The sequence below is a fragment of the Cephus cinctus genome, unplaced genomic scaffold (assembly GCF_000341935.2).
Source record: "Cephus cinctus unplaced genomic scaffold, Ccin1 Ccin1_scaffold1073, whole genome shotgun sequence".
In the NCBI taxonomy this organism is placed as follows: domain Eukaryota; kingdom Metazoa; phylum Arthropoda; class Insecta; order Hymenoptera; family Cephidae; genus Cephus; species Cephus cinctus.
In genome coordinates, this window is record NW_014333593.1 from 388,536 (window position 1) to 401,906 (window position 13,371).

General features: G+C 37.3%; 2 protein-coding genes across 4 annotated transcripts; one reads left to right on the forward strand and one right to left on the reverse strand.

Annotated features, from left to right (window-relative positions):
• Window positions 1-1,036: 1,036 nt before the first annotated feature.
• LOC107271952 (cyclic nucleotide-gated cation channel beta-1) lies at window positions 1,037-4,892 on the reverse strand. 3 transcript variants are annotated; one of them, XM_015748580.2, is made up of 15 exons: window positions 4,683-4,892; window positions 4,442-4,562; window positions 4,129-4,276; window positions 3,907-4,040; window positions 3,727-3,849; window positions 3,394-3,653; window positions 3,222-3,311; window positions 2,956-3,143; window positions 2,733-2,874; window positions 2,498-2,657; window positions 2,250-2,431; window positions 1,907-2,172; window positions 1,721-1,838; window positions 1,496-1,663; window positions 1,037-1,416 (listed from the first exon to the last, which is right to left on the reverse strand). In XM_015748580.2, exons 1-15 carry the CDS (start codon window positions 4,707-4,709, stop codon window positions 1,201-1,203), a joined length of 2,343 nt encoding a protein of 780 aa, XP_015604066.1. In that variant the 5' UTR covers window positions 4,710-4,892; the 3' UTR covers window positions 1,037-1,200. The 3 variants fall into 3 exon arrangements, with proteins under 3 accessions (XP_015604066.1, XP_015604067.1, XP_015604068.1); XM_015748581.2 differs by having other exon boundaries at window positions 4,442-4,613; XM_015748582.2 differs by lacking the exons at window positions 4,442-4,562; window positions 4,683-4,892 and having other exon boundaries at window positions 4,125-4,266.
• Window positions 4,893-5,038: 146 nt separating this feature from the next.
• On the forward strand, window positions 5,039-13,264 carry LOC107271951 (importin-5). Its single transcript, XM_015748579.2, has 13 exons — window positions 5,039-5,251; window positions 6,189-6,338; window positions 6,793-7,019; window positions 7,111-7,207; window positions 7,449-8,014; window positions 8,321-8,429; window positions 8,756-9,055; window positions 9,120-9,302; window positions 9,452-9,578; window positions 9,651-10,016; window positions 10,121-10,895; window positions 10,999-11,218; window positions 11,310-13,264. Exons 1-13 carry the CDS (start codon window positions 5,171-5,173, stop codon window positions 11,403-11,405), a joined length of 3,297 nt encoding a protein of 1,098 aa, XP_015604065.1. The 5' UTR covers window positions 5,039-5,170; the 3' UTR covers window positions 11,406-13,264.
• The last annotated feature ends 107 nt before the right edge of the window (window positions 13,265-13,371 follow it).

Consider the following 13,371-nt stretch of genomic DNA (forward strand, 5'->3'; position numbering starts at 1 on the left):
AGAATCTCAATGGATTATTACTAAAACGATCAAGAAGTGTTACCTGATTGTAAGAGATCATCGCTCTAGAATAATTTCCATTTTTCAAATGTCCCATCGCTTCGTCCACACGAAGTTTCGTTTCCATAGCCGTAACGTTTCTTCTTGGTTTTCCCTTCTTTCTCTGTTTGGAAACCATGCCCTAAACTCCCAAAAAAAAAACTCCAAGAATCCAACGTCTTGCTAATGGGACCTGCCGCGTCTTGCGACGGTTTGAAATTGCGTCCGCGTCTACTGCACCAAGTTGAAGATAACGGCGACGCTCGGGCATCGGCAGAACTCAAGGAAGTTACAAAGAAAGCACAAAGGTAAGAACGCTCAAGCGCGCAAGCTCATGGCTGCTTACTTAGACCAAGTTCCGCCTACCAATTAACTAATAGTCCCTTCCCCGCACTTCACCCACATCCCCTCACCTAAATATACCCCAGAGTAACCAGGCATTACAGACCTTCGTGACCCCGAACATGGGTCGTAAATTATATTCGAGTATTTATAAGCTTTGTGATTATTTCTTTAGATTACATTAATTGGTCCACATCCTGTCTATTTTGCTTTTAAATAGTATGAAGTCCTTTTGATGTGTCTATACATTTTACTTTGATTATACTGCTTTGAAGTGACATCCATCGCTTGGATTAAAAAATATCCAGGCATCGATGGATAGATATAACTTTAAATTGACTTTTATATTTGGTTTTAATATAATTTTCGAATAGTTTCATAAAATTGTATTATGATTGATGACTTTTGTTTTACTTGTTTGTAAACGTCATCATCAATCTTCTTGTGATATCTCAAGTAAATTTACTTGTGGAGGCCGAGCATAACTTCGATTTAACATTTCAATGGTATAATTATTAATCGATATGGGAATAAATGAAGGCGGAATGCTGCTCGCGTGCCGCGATATCTTTAATATCTATATTCTTTGATCTACCGGGTGATTCACTACGAGCATTACTTTATGTTGTAGGAAGTACGAATATTACGTCACTGGTTTTTTCTTATAAAATATAGATTTTATTCAATATTACCTGGTGGTTACCTTTATTGCTTAAGCAATACACTTACTGTATACTTTCATTTTTGTTTGTAAAATATTGATTTTATAAGCTTACTCATCATTGGTCCACTACTACTCTCACGAACTTAGACAATAATTCAGTGCATCTCCTGGTGCACTGTTACAGTACACTGAAATGTATTGAGGTCATCTGGACTAAGGCACGGTTCAGAAGCTGTTTTGCGTACCAGTCTATCTTTGTTAATCAATCCCTTAGCTGTGAAGTTTTCATGAAAACCAGAAGTCACTGGTTGAGAAACACAGCCAACTTTGTTAGGTCTGCTTAGTCTTGTATTGACTTTCATAGAGTGAACCTGAATAAAATTTGTTTGTTGTAAAAAAGAATAAGAAAGTTTTGAAACAATTATGAATTTTCTAACAGTAACTAATTACCAAAGGCACTCGGAGATAAGACTGTACAGAATTTTTCGATGGTTCAATTGGTTGGATGTTTGTTAAATTACTGGACTGAATATTCGAATCCTCTTTGTTGTTTTTAGAAGCCCTGCGTTGGGCGCCATGCTTTATTAGATGCGCCGTCATAGAATCCTCGGATACAACCTGAAATTAATCAGATTACAAATAGCCTGAGTTTACAGATTTGTTTTTGGAAATTACTTGTAGCACGGTTTTCAATAAACGTGGTGTTTCTGACGTTGCTTGCTTCGGCTTAATGACTTCTGTTTCCAGCTCCTTGATACGATTTTCTCTCGCTGCGTTTCGTCTCATCAAGGACCTGAAGAATTAAAAAATATTTATACCAATGACTACATATTTTTATCGGTAACTCAATCAGTGTATCACCTGGCTTTTTTTCGTAAAATTTGTTGGGCATCCGGATAATGCTGTATTGCTTCGTTCAAATCGCCTTTGCTCAGTACGAAGAGATTGGAAAATCCTCGGGAACGAACAGTTGCAGTTCTTCGATTCCCACCATTAATAGCCAGTAAACTAATTTCCCCAAAGACAGAACCTTCGGTTAGCGTCGCTAGAACTTCGTTATCATCAGGACCTCCTAATACTTGTACCTGGCCAGTCTTCACTATATACATCTCCTTGCCAACTTCACCCTGATAAATTGAAGTAGTCAAAAAAGAAATTAATTCCAGATATTAACGCATTCACTATGTATAAGACATGGACGAACCTTTCGACATACAGTATCCCCAGGTAGATAAATGACTGGTCTCAATTTCAATACGAGTTCACGTAAAAGGGCCTCGTCACAATCATGAAAAAGTTGAACCTTGCCTAAAGTTTGTATATGAACATTAATAGCAACGTCCGTCTTCATCTTGATCGGTAATGAATCCAGTATGCGACTTTCGTCTGTAATAAAAGAAAATTTGTAATTATTTCTCCAAATACTATTATTTTATTCATAATTCTACACACCTAATGTATGATGCTGTTCCCATGTAAACGTAAACCACAACTTCACACGTTCTTGAAGTTTTTGTGGCAAACCTAATCTCCTCATGTGTTCCAAAGTCTCATCGACCAGTTTGCGATACTCGCTTCTGGTATAAGTGGCTGTTGTGATAATATCACGTATCTGTAATATAAAAATTGAAATTAAAATCACAATGATCCTAGGAGTTTTTTTCAAAATCAAAATTTGATTACGAACTTGTCCTATGAGCAGAGCAAAGACAAAAACTCCCATTAGCCAGCTGGCGGTCATAAACAGATACTCATATTCGTTCTCTGGTTTTGGATTTTTTCCAATGGACGTTGCCGTCTTTGTGGCAAAATAAAAGCAACGTATGTATCTGAAATATAATTACGTATGTTCCTGCTTATTCTGTTTCATTTTACTTTTTAATCCATCAGATCGTGTTATTCTGACTTACGCGCTTCCAATCCCGTTGAAAACCCATCCATTGCTGCCAAGTCCTTCCCAAGTCGAAAAGGCGTAGTAGGCACAGGCATTAATATGTATTAAATAGATCATATATGATAGAGTTCGTGCTATACGAACTACGTGTGGATTAGATAGCACACTATCCATACGATTATACAATTCCCAAAATGTCTGAACCTTTTTGTAAAAGAAATGCTTGTGTAATTCATATTATAGAAAATTCTTATAAAATTATATTTTAATTTGCGATAATACCTTTAAGAAACGCGGCATGCGTAACAGAGTTTGCTCATAACCATATACTAAATATAAAATATCCAACGGAAGTAGAGACAGTATATCCATCTGATTGGGAATTTTTTAAGTTATTAAGACGTTTGTTAAATCTGATAAAATTAGATCAAAGACCTATTAGTGAAAATATTACCATAAACTGCCATTTTCGCATATAATTTTTTCGCGTTAATTTTTGATCATTTACCCAAAAACCATCTTCCAAATACATAACGCGTGGTCGTATCAATATTATATCTATCAAGTAACACATATCCGCCAAATAATCACAAGTCATCCATATATGTGTATTTTCGGAATTCTGACAAGGAAAAGTGCTTCTCAATGGAATTACGAAGCAGTTATACGCAAAGCATAAAGTTAGCGTCAGTAACCAATAAATATAGGTATAGCCTATTTTAAAGAACGCTTCATTTAATATATGTTAATTCAAATTTCAAAATGAAATCTATTATAGTATGTGTACTTTGAGGATCGATGCATTTATTACAGCTGATTCTTTTGCTACCATTATCTGAATTCTTTGTATGCCCCTCGGATGGCGAACGATTGATAGGCTGAACCGGCTGTACAACTGTATCATGATCATCTGTGGATAAATATTTTTTCGTTAAAAATTTATCTTCTTTTACAATATTTGATTTACCTTGATCACTACTAGGTGTAGATGGAGTCGGCGGCATATCCAGACGTCTACGTATTTGTTGTGTCCTTTCGGTGAATGCTTGAACAAGATTCTGTATTCTTTCTTGTATGAAACGATGTCCATCAGAGTTTAATCTAGACAATGGTAATTAAGTATTTCCAGTTTTTAAACCTAAGACTCAGTTCATTGAGGAAATTAATATAACTCAATGATTTTACAAACATGTACGCATTGTTGCCGCTGCAAGTGTCAGAAAAATTTCTAAGCCCTTGAACTTCCTTTGAAACTTCGTTGTTCTTTGCTGGCATTCCTAATTCCTCATTTTCAGATGTATAGATTTTATTTATTGATTGACCTCGATGCAATATTCCTTGAAATATAACATATACAATATTTAAAGTATTATTCGAATATTTTTAAATCGGCCGCCATATTTTGACGCACATTACAAAGAGAATAACGATATCTATGTTTACTGAATCTTTTAAGGTCCATTGTTGAACCCAAGAAATCAATTTTAAAATTGAAACAATACCTGGAACAATGATATTACTGGAGTTACGTTGAGTATTTAAATTGCCTTCGCACCAAGAACTAGTCTTTATTTTATTGGAAAGCATGTCGTTTATGTCAACTGGAACTGGATATACCATCCTCTAGAAAATAAATATGCATGCCAATCTTATCTGGTCGATTAATTACGCACTCTGAAATATTTAGAAATTATAGATTTCTAAAGGGAACATTACAGAGCTGTTTTACATTACAGTATGTACCTTCCTCAATAATCCCATCCTTTCCATTGCCGTGTGGAGTACGTACTAAGAAAAATTCTTAAATATATATGTCAAAAACGCATGCGTCTTGATAACGCTCGATATTTCATTCTGGACAATTTTATTATCCGATTGCGCAGACTCCGTGACAATTCCCTATGCGGGTATAACGTATTTTCCAATCTATAATTAGTATGATCTATGGCATAATGCAAATGGCTTGAATTAACAAGAAATAAGATATATTAATGAATGATACTGATAAATATATGACCCTCCGATGATTTATAATTTATTAGAAGCACTTCTCATACATTGTTAATCGTAACATTAGAAAAGTAAACTTTTCCCTCCAAACTTTTCGAACTCGTGATGGCTGCGACAAAGATGTCGCTATTTTCCAGGGACTTTTCCGTTATTTTATTGCCTAGGGTAAATGACGAACGATACATTAGAGTGTGCGCAGGGGTTTCATTCGTTCGGCGACAATGGCGGCAGACCTTGACCAGTTTCAACAGCTCTTAAAAACACTTCTCAGCACGGATAACGATGTCCGCATCCAAGCGGAGGTACGTAAATAAATCAGGGCTCACTTAATATTATAATCCAAATAAAGCGTCACAAAGAAGCGCGACAATCCTCTGGGGGGAAAATGCTGCTGCTCCCGAACACGCTGCCAACGTATTGTCAGAGCTGGCACGCGGAGCTTCTTCCACGAGCCACGCACTTTTCTCGAAGAATCTACGTGATTTATTCCATGCTTGGTACAAAGAAAAAAATGGCCGGTACACCGCGCATCGCTTCTACCCGTAATTTACACGTTAATTAATGATGACAGGTGCTTCGAAGGACGAAGCCAAATGCCAAAATGGTGTCGCGTGGCACGCGGCCCGCCAAACCTTGCTCCGGGCCCTGCGAACCCCGATTTTCAAGGAGACCCGGTGAAAATTTACCACTAGCTATACCAGATTCTATTCTGAAATGCCCGCGAGTTTTAAAGGGCTCCGCCCTTTACGGAGCATGCGGATTTTTCTCCCTTTTTTTCAACGAGTAAACTGAAGGTGTACCTAAAGAAATTTATCCACGTGCCATCGAGACTTCCTTCTGGTACCTCACGTATCTATGCGGATTGCCCTTGTAGTGCATTATTCTAGCACGTGTCTATATCTATATAACATTGCCATTTGGCAACTATCGCATTTTTTATGCCTACGCCCTGTTAGTTTACTGAAATTTATAGGTTTTTTCAAACACTACTGGTTCTGTGCTGCTTTTTTAATTTCAAAATAATTATCTACTTCCAGCATTTGCTTACCTGTTTCTATCATATAATGGTTATTTTGGAGTTAAAACTATTTTGGGATTGAATTTTTTTGTATATGAGTAATCTTCCAGTTTTTGATCTTTGAAAATTCAGAGAATCTGATCGTATATCATAGTTGTTATAGCGATAAACGTACATGACAATGACTGTGCAAATTTGTGATTTTAATGTATCTGTTTCAGGAAGCATATAATAACCTCTCAGTGGAAAGCAAGGTGACCTTTTTGCTCGGGTCAATATGCAATGCTACACTTGCAGAGGAAATGCGTGCAATGGCTGCAGTCCTCTTAAGACGTTTATTCTCCTCAGAATTTATGGATTTTTATCCTAAGGTAAATAGGACATTTAGTTCACATTATCTGCAGTAACTAATGAAATGATTTTGGTCTGCAAATTATACAGACAGTACATTTAAGATAAGTCACAGTCTAGTGACTTATGACCTGTCACTGATAGTCTCACTTGAATAATTTAAATTACAGAAATAGGATATAATGCAAGTGCTATATGTTCTAATTTGGAATTTTTTAAAAATTACTCATACACATGTTTTATATCAGGTTGTTAAAATGTTGCAAGCATCTGTATTCTAATATCTTTTGTGCGATGCTGGATAAAGTATTTCAAAGCTGGACCAACAAAAAGTATTAGTAACTTTTTTAAATCCTCTGTCTTTACAACTATAACAAAAGAGCAGCTATGCTCCTTACTTTCACGACTCTTTACAATTGACACTGAAATGTAATTTTTCCAAAGATGCCAATCGTCTTATTTTTTTTTATTTAGATACCACCAGAGGCTCAGATTCAGCTAAAAGAGCAGATTCTGCTATCAGTGCAGACCGAACAGACAGACTCCATTCGTCGCAAGGTGTGCGAGGTCGCCGCCGAAGTCGCTCGCAACCTCATAGATGAGGATGGCAACAATCAGTGGCCGGAATTTCTGCAATTTCTATTTCAGTGTGCAAACGGTCCTTTGCCAGCTCTTAAAGAGAGTGCCCTCCGTATGTTTACGTAAGTAGATTCAACAATGATATGTTCTGTATTTTTCTATATTATACGATTACTTTCTAATGCGTTCATTTTCTAATTCATCCGTTTACAGTTCCGTCCCAGGCGTTTTTGGAAACCAACAAGCCAACTATCTGGACCTCATCAAACAGATGCTCCAGCAATCAGTGTTGGACAATGCCAATTACGAAGTGAGTATCATTGTATTTCAAACATGAAGATTAAAAATCCGGGAGACTGATACACGATTGATAAAAAAAAGATTATAAATCAATCGTCACGAGTAAACCCTAGATTAAAAAAAATTAAATCGCTCTCTGATGACTGTAATTTGTGAAGCATTAATTTGCAGACAGATACGGGGCGAACAGTTAAAAACAGCAAAATTCCATAGGGATACGTTTGTAGTAAATGAATAACTCTTGTCAATAGGTCAGACTTCAAGCAGTACGTGCAATCGGAGCATTCATAATGCTCCACGACAAAGAAACCAATATACAAAAGCATTTTTCGGAATTGCTACCAGCGGTAGTGCAAGTCACTGCTCAATCCGTAGAGAAACAAGAGGACGAGGCACTCTTAAAAGTTCTGATAGATTTGGCTGAATCGACGCCGAAATTCTTACGTCCACAATTAGAGAATATCATGGAAATGTGTATGAAGATATTCTCGAATGAAGAGATGGGCGATTCTTGGCGTCAATTGGCATTGGAGGTGTTGGTAACGCTGGCGGAAACCGCACCTGCAATGGTACGCAAAGTGGGCGGAAAGTATATAGTGTCTCTGGTGCCATTGGTCCTAAAGATGATGACAGATCTTGAAGAAGACGAGGAATGGAGTGTATCAGATGAATTAATTGAAGAGGATAACGATAGCAACAACGTTGTCGCTGAAAGTGCACTGGATCGACTTGCATGCGGCCTAGGTGGGAAAACTATGTTACCACAAATCGTACAGAACATACCTACTATGTTAAGCAACAGTGACTGGAAATATAGGTAAGAATCTTTTTTATTCAACTAAAACTTGTTAGTCACAAGATAGTCAGCTGTCACAGTTCCACATGAATTTGACAGCGTTACACTTGTGACAGAGGAAACTTGTAAGGACACCTCTTTCCAAGTAGTCGTTCTGACTACTTCGGACTTCAAGGCCCCTACAAGATGTTTCAGAGAGTTGGTTATGCTCTATGCAGCATAACCTTTGTGATGGAACAAACAATTTCTTTTTTGCATTTAGTAGCAATAACAGAAATTTTTATTAAATTAGCAGTATTTATTTGAATCTTTTAAATTCTTTATCAGATATGCTGCGCTTATGGCTATATCTGCAGTTGGCGAAGGTTGTCATAAACAGATGGAGGCTATTCTTCCACAAATAATGGAAGGTGTTATACAATACTTGCAAGATCCAGTGAGTTACATTTTTTAAATATATTTTTATCTGCTCAAATTAATTTTCATGAGTCATCGGTGAGTCAGCAGTCTGATTCGTATTCTGAATCAGTCAGCGTTACACTGATGACAAAGGAAATCTGGCAAGATTTGTTCTTCGTTTTTTCATCGTTTTGATAGATTAAATGTTAGAACCTCTTACCAGAAGTTCCTTGAGAGTTGAACGTGTTTCCGTTTCCTGAAACTCGGTCTTAGTATAGGAACGCACAGTATTATTTTATAAAAATTACAATTATCTGAGACCACATCAATACAGGAATAACATGGAAATCTCTTCTGTGACAGCATCCACGGGTACGTTACGCAGCTTGTAACGCAGTTGGTCAAATGTCCAGCGACTTTGCACCAATTTTTGAAAAAAAGTTTCATGACAAGGTCATTCCCGGGCTTCTTATGGTTTTGGATGACAACGCTAATCCAAGAGTCCAAGCTCATGCGGGTGCTGCACTAGTGAACTTCAGCGAGGATTGTCCCAAGAATATTCTCACGCCATATCTTGACGGCATTATGGCTAAACTTGAATCCATCCTTACAGCAAAATTTCAAGAGCTTGTAGAGAAAGGAACCAAATTAGTACTCGAACAGGTGTGCTACCGTGTTCATTGTCATTTTCAAATCTTCCTGAATTTTATTAATTAATTTTCCTCAGGTTGTTACTACTATTGCATCTGTCGCTGATACTTGCGAGGAGCAATTTGTTACTTATTATGACCGCCTAATGCCTTGTCTCAAGTATATTATACAGAATGCAAATCAGCAGGAACATAAAATGCTGCGTGGAAAGACTATTGAGTGTGTTAGTTTAATTGGATTGGCTGTTGGTCCCGAAAAGGTATGAATTGGAATGTATTTTAAACCTAGAACAGTAAGGCAAAATTTGTATACGTGTAGTTAAAATGTAGCTGGCGTCGCAGGTGACGCTATCTTACCATGCTAGGGTTAACTGAATTTTAACAATAATAATAATGGTGTATTATTTAGTTTATCACGGATGCCAGTGAAGTTATGGATATGTTGCTCAAAACTCATACAGAAGGTGACCTGCCTGATGATGATCCACAGACTAGTTACCTGATTTCGGCCTGGGCTAGAATTTGTAAAATTTTGGGTAAGTCCATTTATATGAGGAATAAAATAAAAACATCTTGAATAAATAAACTAATGCACTATTTATTTTTAGGCAAACAATTTGAACAATATTTGCCACTAGTAATGGGTCCAGTGTTGCGCACAGCTGCCATGAAGCCAGAAGTAGCGCTGCTGGACAACGAAGACATGGAAGGCGTTGAGGGTGATCTGGATTGGCAATTCGTGTCCCTCGGCGAGCAACAGAATTTCGGCATTAAAACAGCCGGACTGGAAGACAAAGCTTCAGCATGTGAAATGCTTGTATGTTACGCACGAGAACTCAAGGAAGGTTTTGCGGATTATGCTGAGGAAGTCGTGCGACTCATGGTACCAATGCTCAAGTTTTATTTCCACGATGGTGTCAGAACAGCTGCAGCGGAGAGTCTTCCTTGTTTATTGGACTGCGCAAAAATCAAAGGTACGTCTGATATACACTTATCTAAAGATACATTAAATGCAATGACAATTGGTAATGGTTAAAGAAGACGATTCTCTTTTAAACATCAAGTTTATTTTTTACAGGACCGCAGTACCTGGAGGGCATGTGGCTCTACATTTGTCCAGAACTTCTCAAAGCCATAGACACAGAACCGGAATCGGAAGTGTTGCTGGAGTTGTTGTACTCGCTAGCGAAGTGCATAGAAACCTTAGGCGCCGGTTGTCTAGGTGCACAGCCAATGGCTGAGCTTCTTCGTATCCTGGACAAACTTCTAAATGAACACTTCGAGCGTGCCGTAGCGAGGTTGGAAAAGCGCAAGGATGAGGATTACGATGAGGTTGTCGAAGAACAGTTGGCGGAAGAGGACAACGAGGACATTTATACCCTCACCAAGATAGCTGACATTCTTCACGCGCTTTTTATCACACATAAGTCTGCCTTCTTCCCATTCTTCGATCAGATATGCGGACATTTTGTCAAGTTACTCGCACCGGAACGCTCATGGTCAGATCATCAATGGGCATTGTGTGTATTTGACGACGTTATCGAATACGGTGGTCCGGAATGCGCTAAGTATCAAGAGTTCTTCCTGAGGCCTATGATCCAATACGTTTCTGACAAATCCGCGGAAGTCAGACAAGCCGCGGCATATGGATGCGGTGTTCTTGGACAATTTGGAGGTGAAGCTTTCGCTCAAGCCTGCGCAGAAGCACTACCGCGACTCATGGAAGTCATTAATGATCCCGAGTCAAGATCACCAGAGAATGTGAATCCCACAGAAAATGCTATTTCGGCTGTTACAAAAATTCTCAAATACAACAACAAAGCTATCAACGTCGACGAGATGCTTCCACACTGGTAAGTCAATCCTATACTACTATTTTATGTAACTTTGGCATTTATAACAATTTATGAATTTGTTAATTCTTGTAATGCTTAATACTTATTACTTTTTCAAAAGGTTGTCCTGGTTGCCAGTGGTAGAAGATGAGGACGAGGCGCCTCACGTTTACGGTTATTTGTGCGACCTAATAGAGGCCAATCATCCCGCAGTTTTAGGACCGAATAACGCGAATTTACCACGACTTATAAGCTTTTTTGCTGAAGCATTTTTCAAGGACGCTGTCCCTGCAGATAATCCAGTTATGAACAGAATCCTAAGTATCGTTAGGCAAATACAGGTAAGGAGAGCCATATAATATAGTAGAGAGTTTCAAAGGATATATTTTGCTTTTTCACGATACAAAACCTTTTTTCTTATCTTTATTACAGAGCAACGAGTCGATATTCCAAGTGTGTATAAGTTCATTAACATCAGATCAACAACAAGCATTACACGAGGCTCTCAGCACTCAGCCATCCAACTAGCCTCGACACGAAGAATTTTAACAGCGTAAGATCGAAATGATTTGGTGATCCTAAATTAAAGCCGGAAAGCCTCAAGTTTAATGAGCAAAAACCGGAAACCGAGAGACCTCTTAGGTAGCTAGACAGAAAAAAGAAATAGAACGAAAGGAAGGAAAAGAACCCAAAAAGGATAATATCTACCGTAATCGACACGAGCCAGCCAAGTAAGGCCAGCAGCAGAATCAATTGGAAAAAAAATATATATATATACGTATATATAAATAATCGAACGCAATTTCTTTGTTTGCCACTAACGTTAAGTGACTATTTTTCGATAATGTTGCAAAGCTGCACGATCACATTTTTGATTCGTTACGGAACAATTTTTTTGTTGTAAATTTTATGGCCCGTCGCTCGTTTTTCATCTTAAAAAATATTCTTTGACTTATTTATACGTACTGAACGTTGTTACCGAAGCCAGACTTTCTTACCGTCTTTCGAAAAAAAAAATCAAGCAAACTGGAAAATTGCTCACTCGATAGCTCGCCAGAACAATTAACTGGACTTTCATTCGCGAATTTTAATATTAGCGAGCACCAAGTGGGCCGATTTAATTGTCATTAAGAAAATCACGAGAACTCTCATTATTATTATTATTATTATTATTATTATTATTATATTATTAGTACTAGTACTACTATTACTCTACTACCACGACCACCACCAACGAGATCATTTCCACGTAACGACGAATCAGTAGGAAAAAAGCTAAAGCAAATAGACTGGAAAAAGCCACCAGCTCATTGCCATCGGATGGCGGCATGACATTGTGATTTAGGTATTTTATTATTAAATTTAGGTACAATAAATGTTATTTAATGGTAATAATCGATAATATTGCAGTGTTGAGAGCTAGACAGGATTATAATTGCATTGCCCTGAGGTATTTTTGAATAGCGCACTAGAGTTACGTGGGTATTCATTCTTTATTTTTATCTTTTTATTTTATAAACAAAACTAATTCCCTCGCAACTCCAGTGCAAAATTTGAACTTCTCCCCTCAATGAGCACTGTGTAATAAAAGAACTCAACGGACAGTCACGATCAAGATAAGACAAGGACATTACACGATAATGTTTCTTTTAACTTTTTTTCTTATTTTTGTTTTAAATAATTAAAAAAAAAGAAACATCGGAACACGAATGCACTGTTCTTCGTCATTATATTTCTTAGTTCTTTATCTAACAATGAACCTGTTCTCGTTGCTATTTATTTATATATGATAATTAATTGTAACACAATTTGCTACTACATTAAGACTATGAGAAAGAAAAAGCATAAGACGAACGAAAAGGCGGAAGAGCAAACATAATATGTAGCCTCGAAGAGAATCAATGATTATTTGTCTTACTAACTAAACAAAACAAGAAAGAAATGAATAATGTGCCGTGCATAAACCCACTGACGATTTGTTGCCTGTTTGCCGTGATGGGACTTTTTATATCCCTTAGCGAAAAAAAAGTGGCCAATATCGATGTCAAGAAGAGAAGAGAGGACGAGGAGTATTTTCTTTTGTAAATATATATGAGAAAGTAGGAATGTTTTCGTGAAGCGCCGCACGCGACACTTGAAAATTCGCGAGGGCGACATTGTCGCCAAGAGCATTTTTAATCGTACCCAAATAATACAGACGATGGAAAACACATCGTAATGACTTGTGCGAGTAAGAAAAAGAAAAACTACTTGATGATATGAGAATTACGAGATAGGAAGCATGAAAGAGGAATAGCGATAGATCGACGAATAAAAATATAAATCTAATAATTATATAGAGATTATTTTAAAGTTATTATTGATTAAAATAAATCTCAGCTTTGTAATTAATTCGTTTTGATTATACTCGCACCCTGCAATACCCAACTATAATAAATCTATGGCTCCGTATGAATCCCAGGGTTACAGTCATTATATTTGCATAAGAATTAAC

What these genes read in the sequence shown, in the direction of transcription:
- LOC107271952 (XM_015748580.2), bottom strand. Translation starts at nt 4,709, where the DNA reads ATGGAAAGGATGGGATTATTGAGGAAG. An exon ending in TTGCTCTGCTCATAGGACAA is followed by an intron (nt 2,658 to 2,732) that starts GTTCGTAATCAA and finishes TTTATATTACAG; the next exon opens with ATACGTGATATTATCACAAC. An exon ending in CTTATCTCCGAGTGCCTTTG is followed by an intron (nt 1,417 to 1,495) that starts GTAATTAGTTAC and finishes AATTTTATTCAG; the next exon opens with GTTCACTCTATGAAAGTCAA.
- LOC107271951 (XM_015748579.2), top strand. Translation starts at nt 5,171, where the DNA reads ATGGCGGCAGACCTTGACCAGTTTCAACAGCTCTTAAAAACACTTCTC. An exon ending in ATGTCCGCATCCAAGCGGAG is followed by an intron (nt 5,252 to 6,188) that starts GTACGTAAATAA and finishes TATCTGTTTCAG; the next exon opens with GAAGCATATAATAACCTCTC. An exon ending in TTATGGATTTTTATCCTAAG is followed by an intron (nt 6,339 to 6,792) that starts GTAAATAGGACA and finishes TTTTTTATTTAG; the next exon opens with ATACCACCAGAGGCTCAGAT.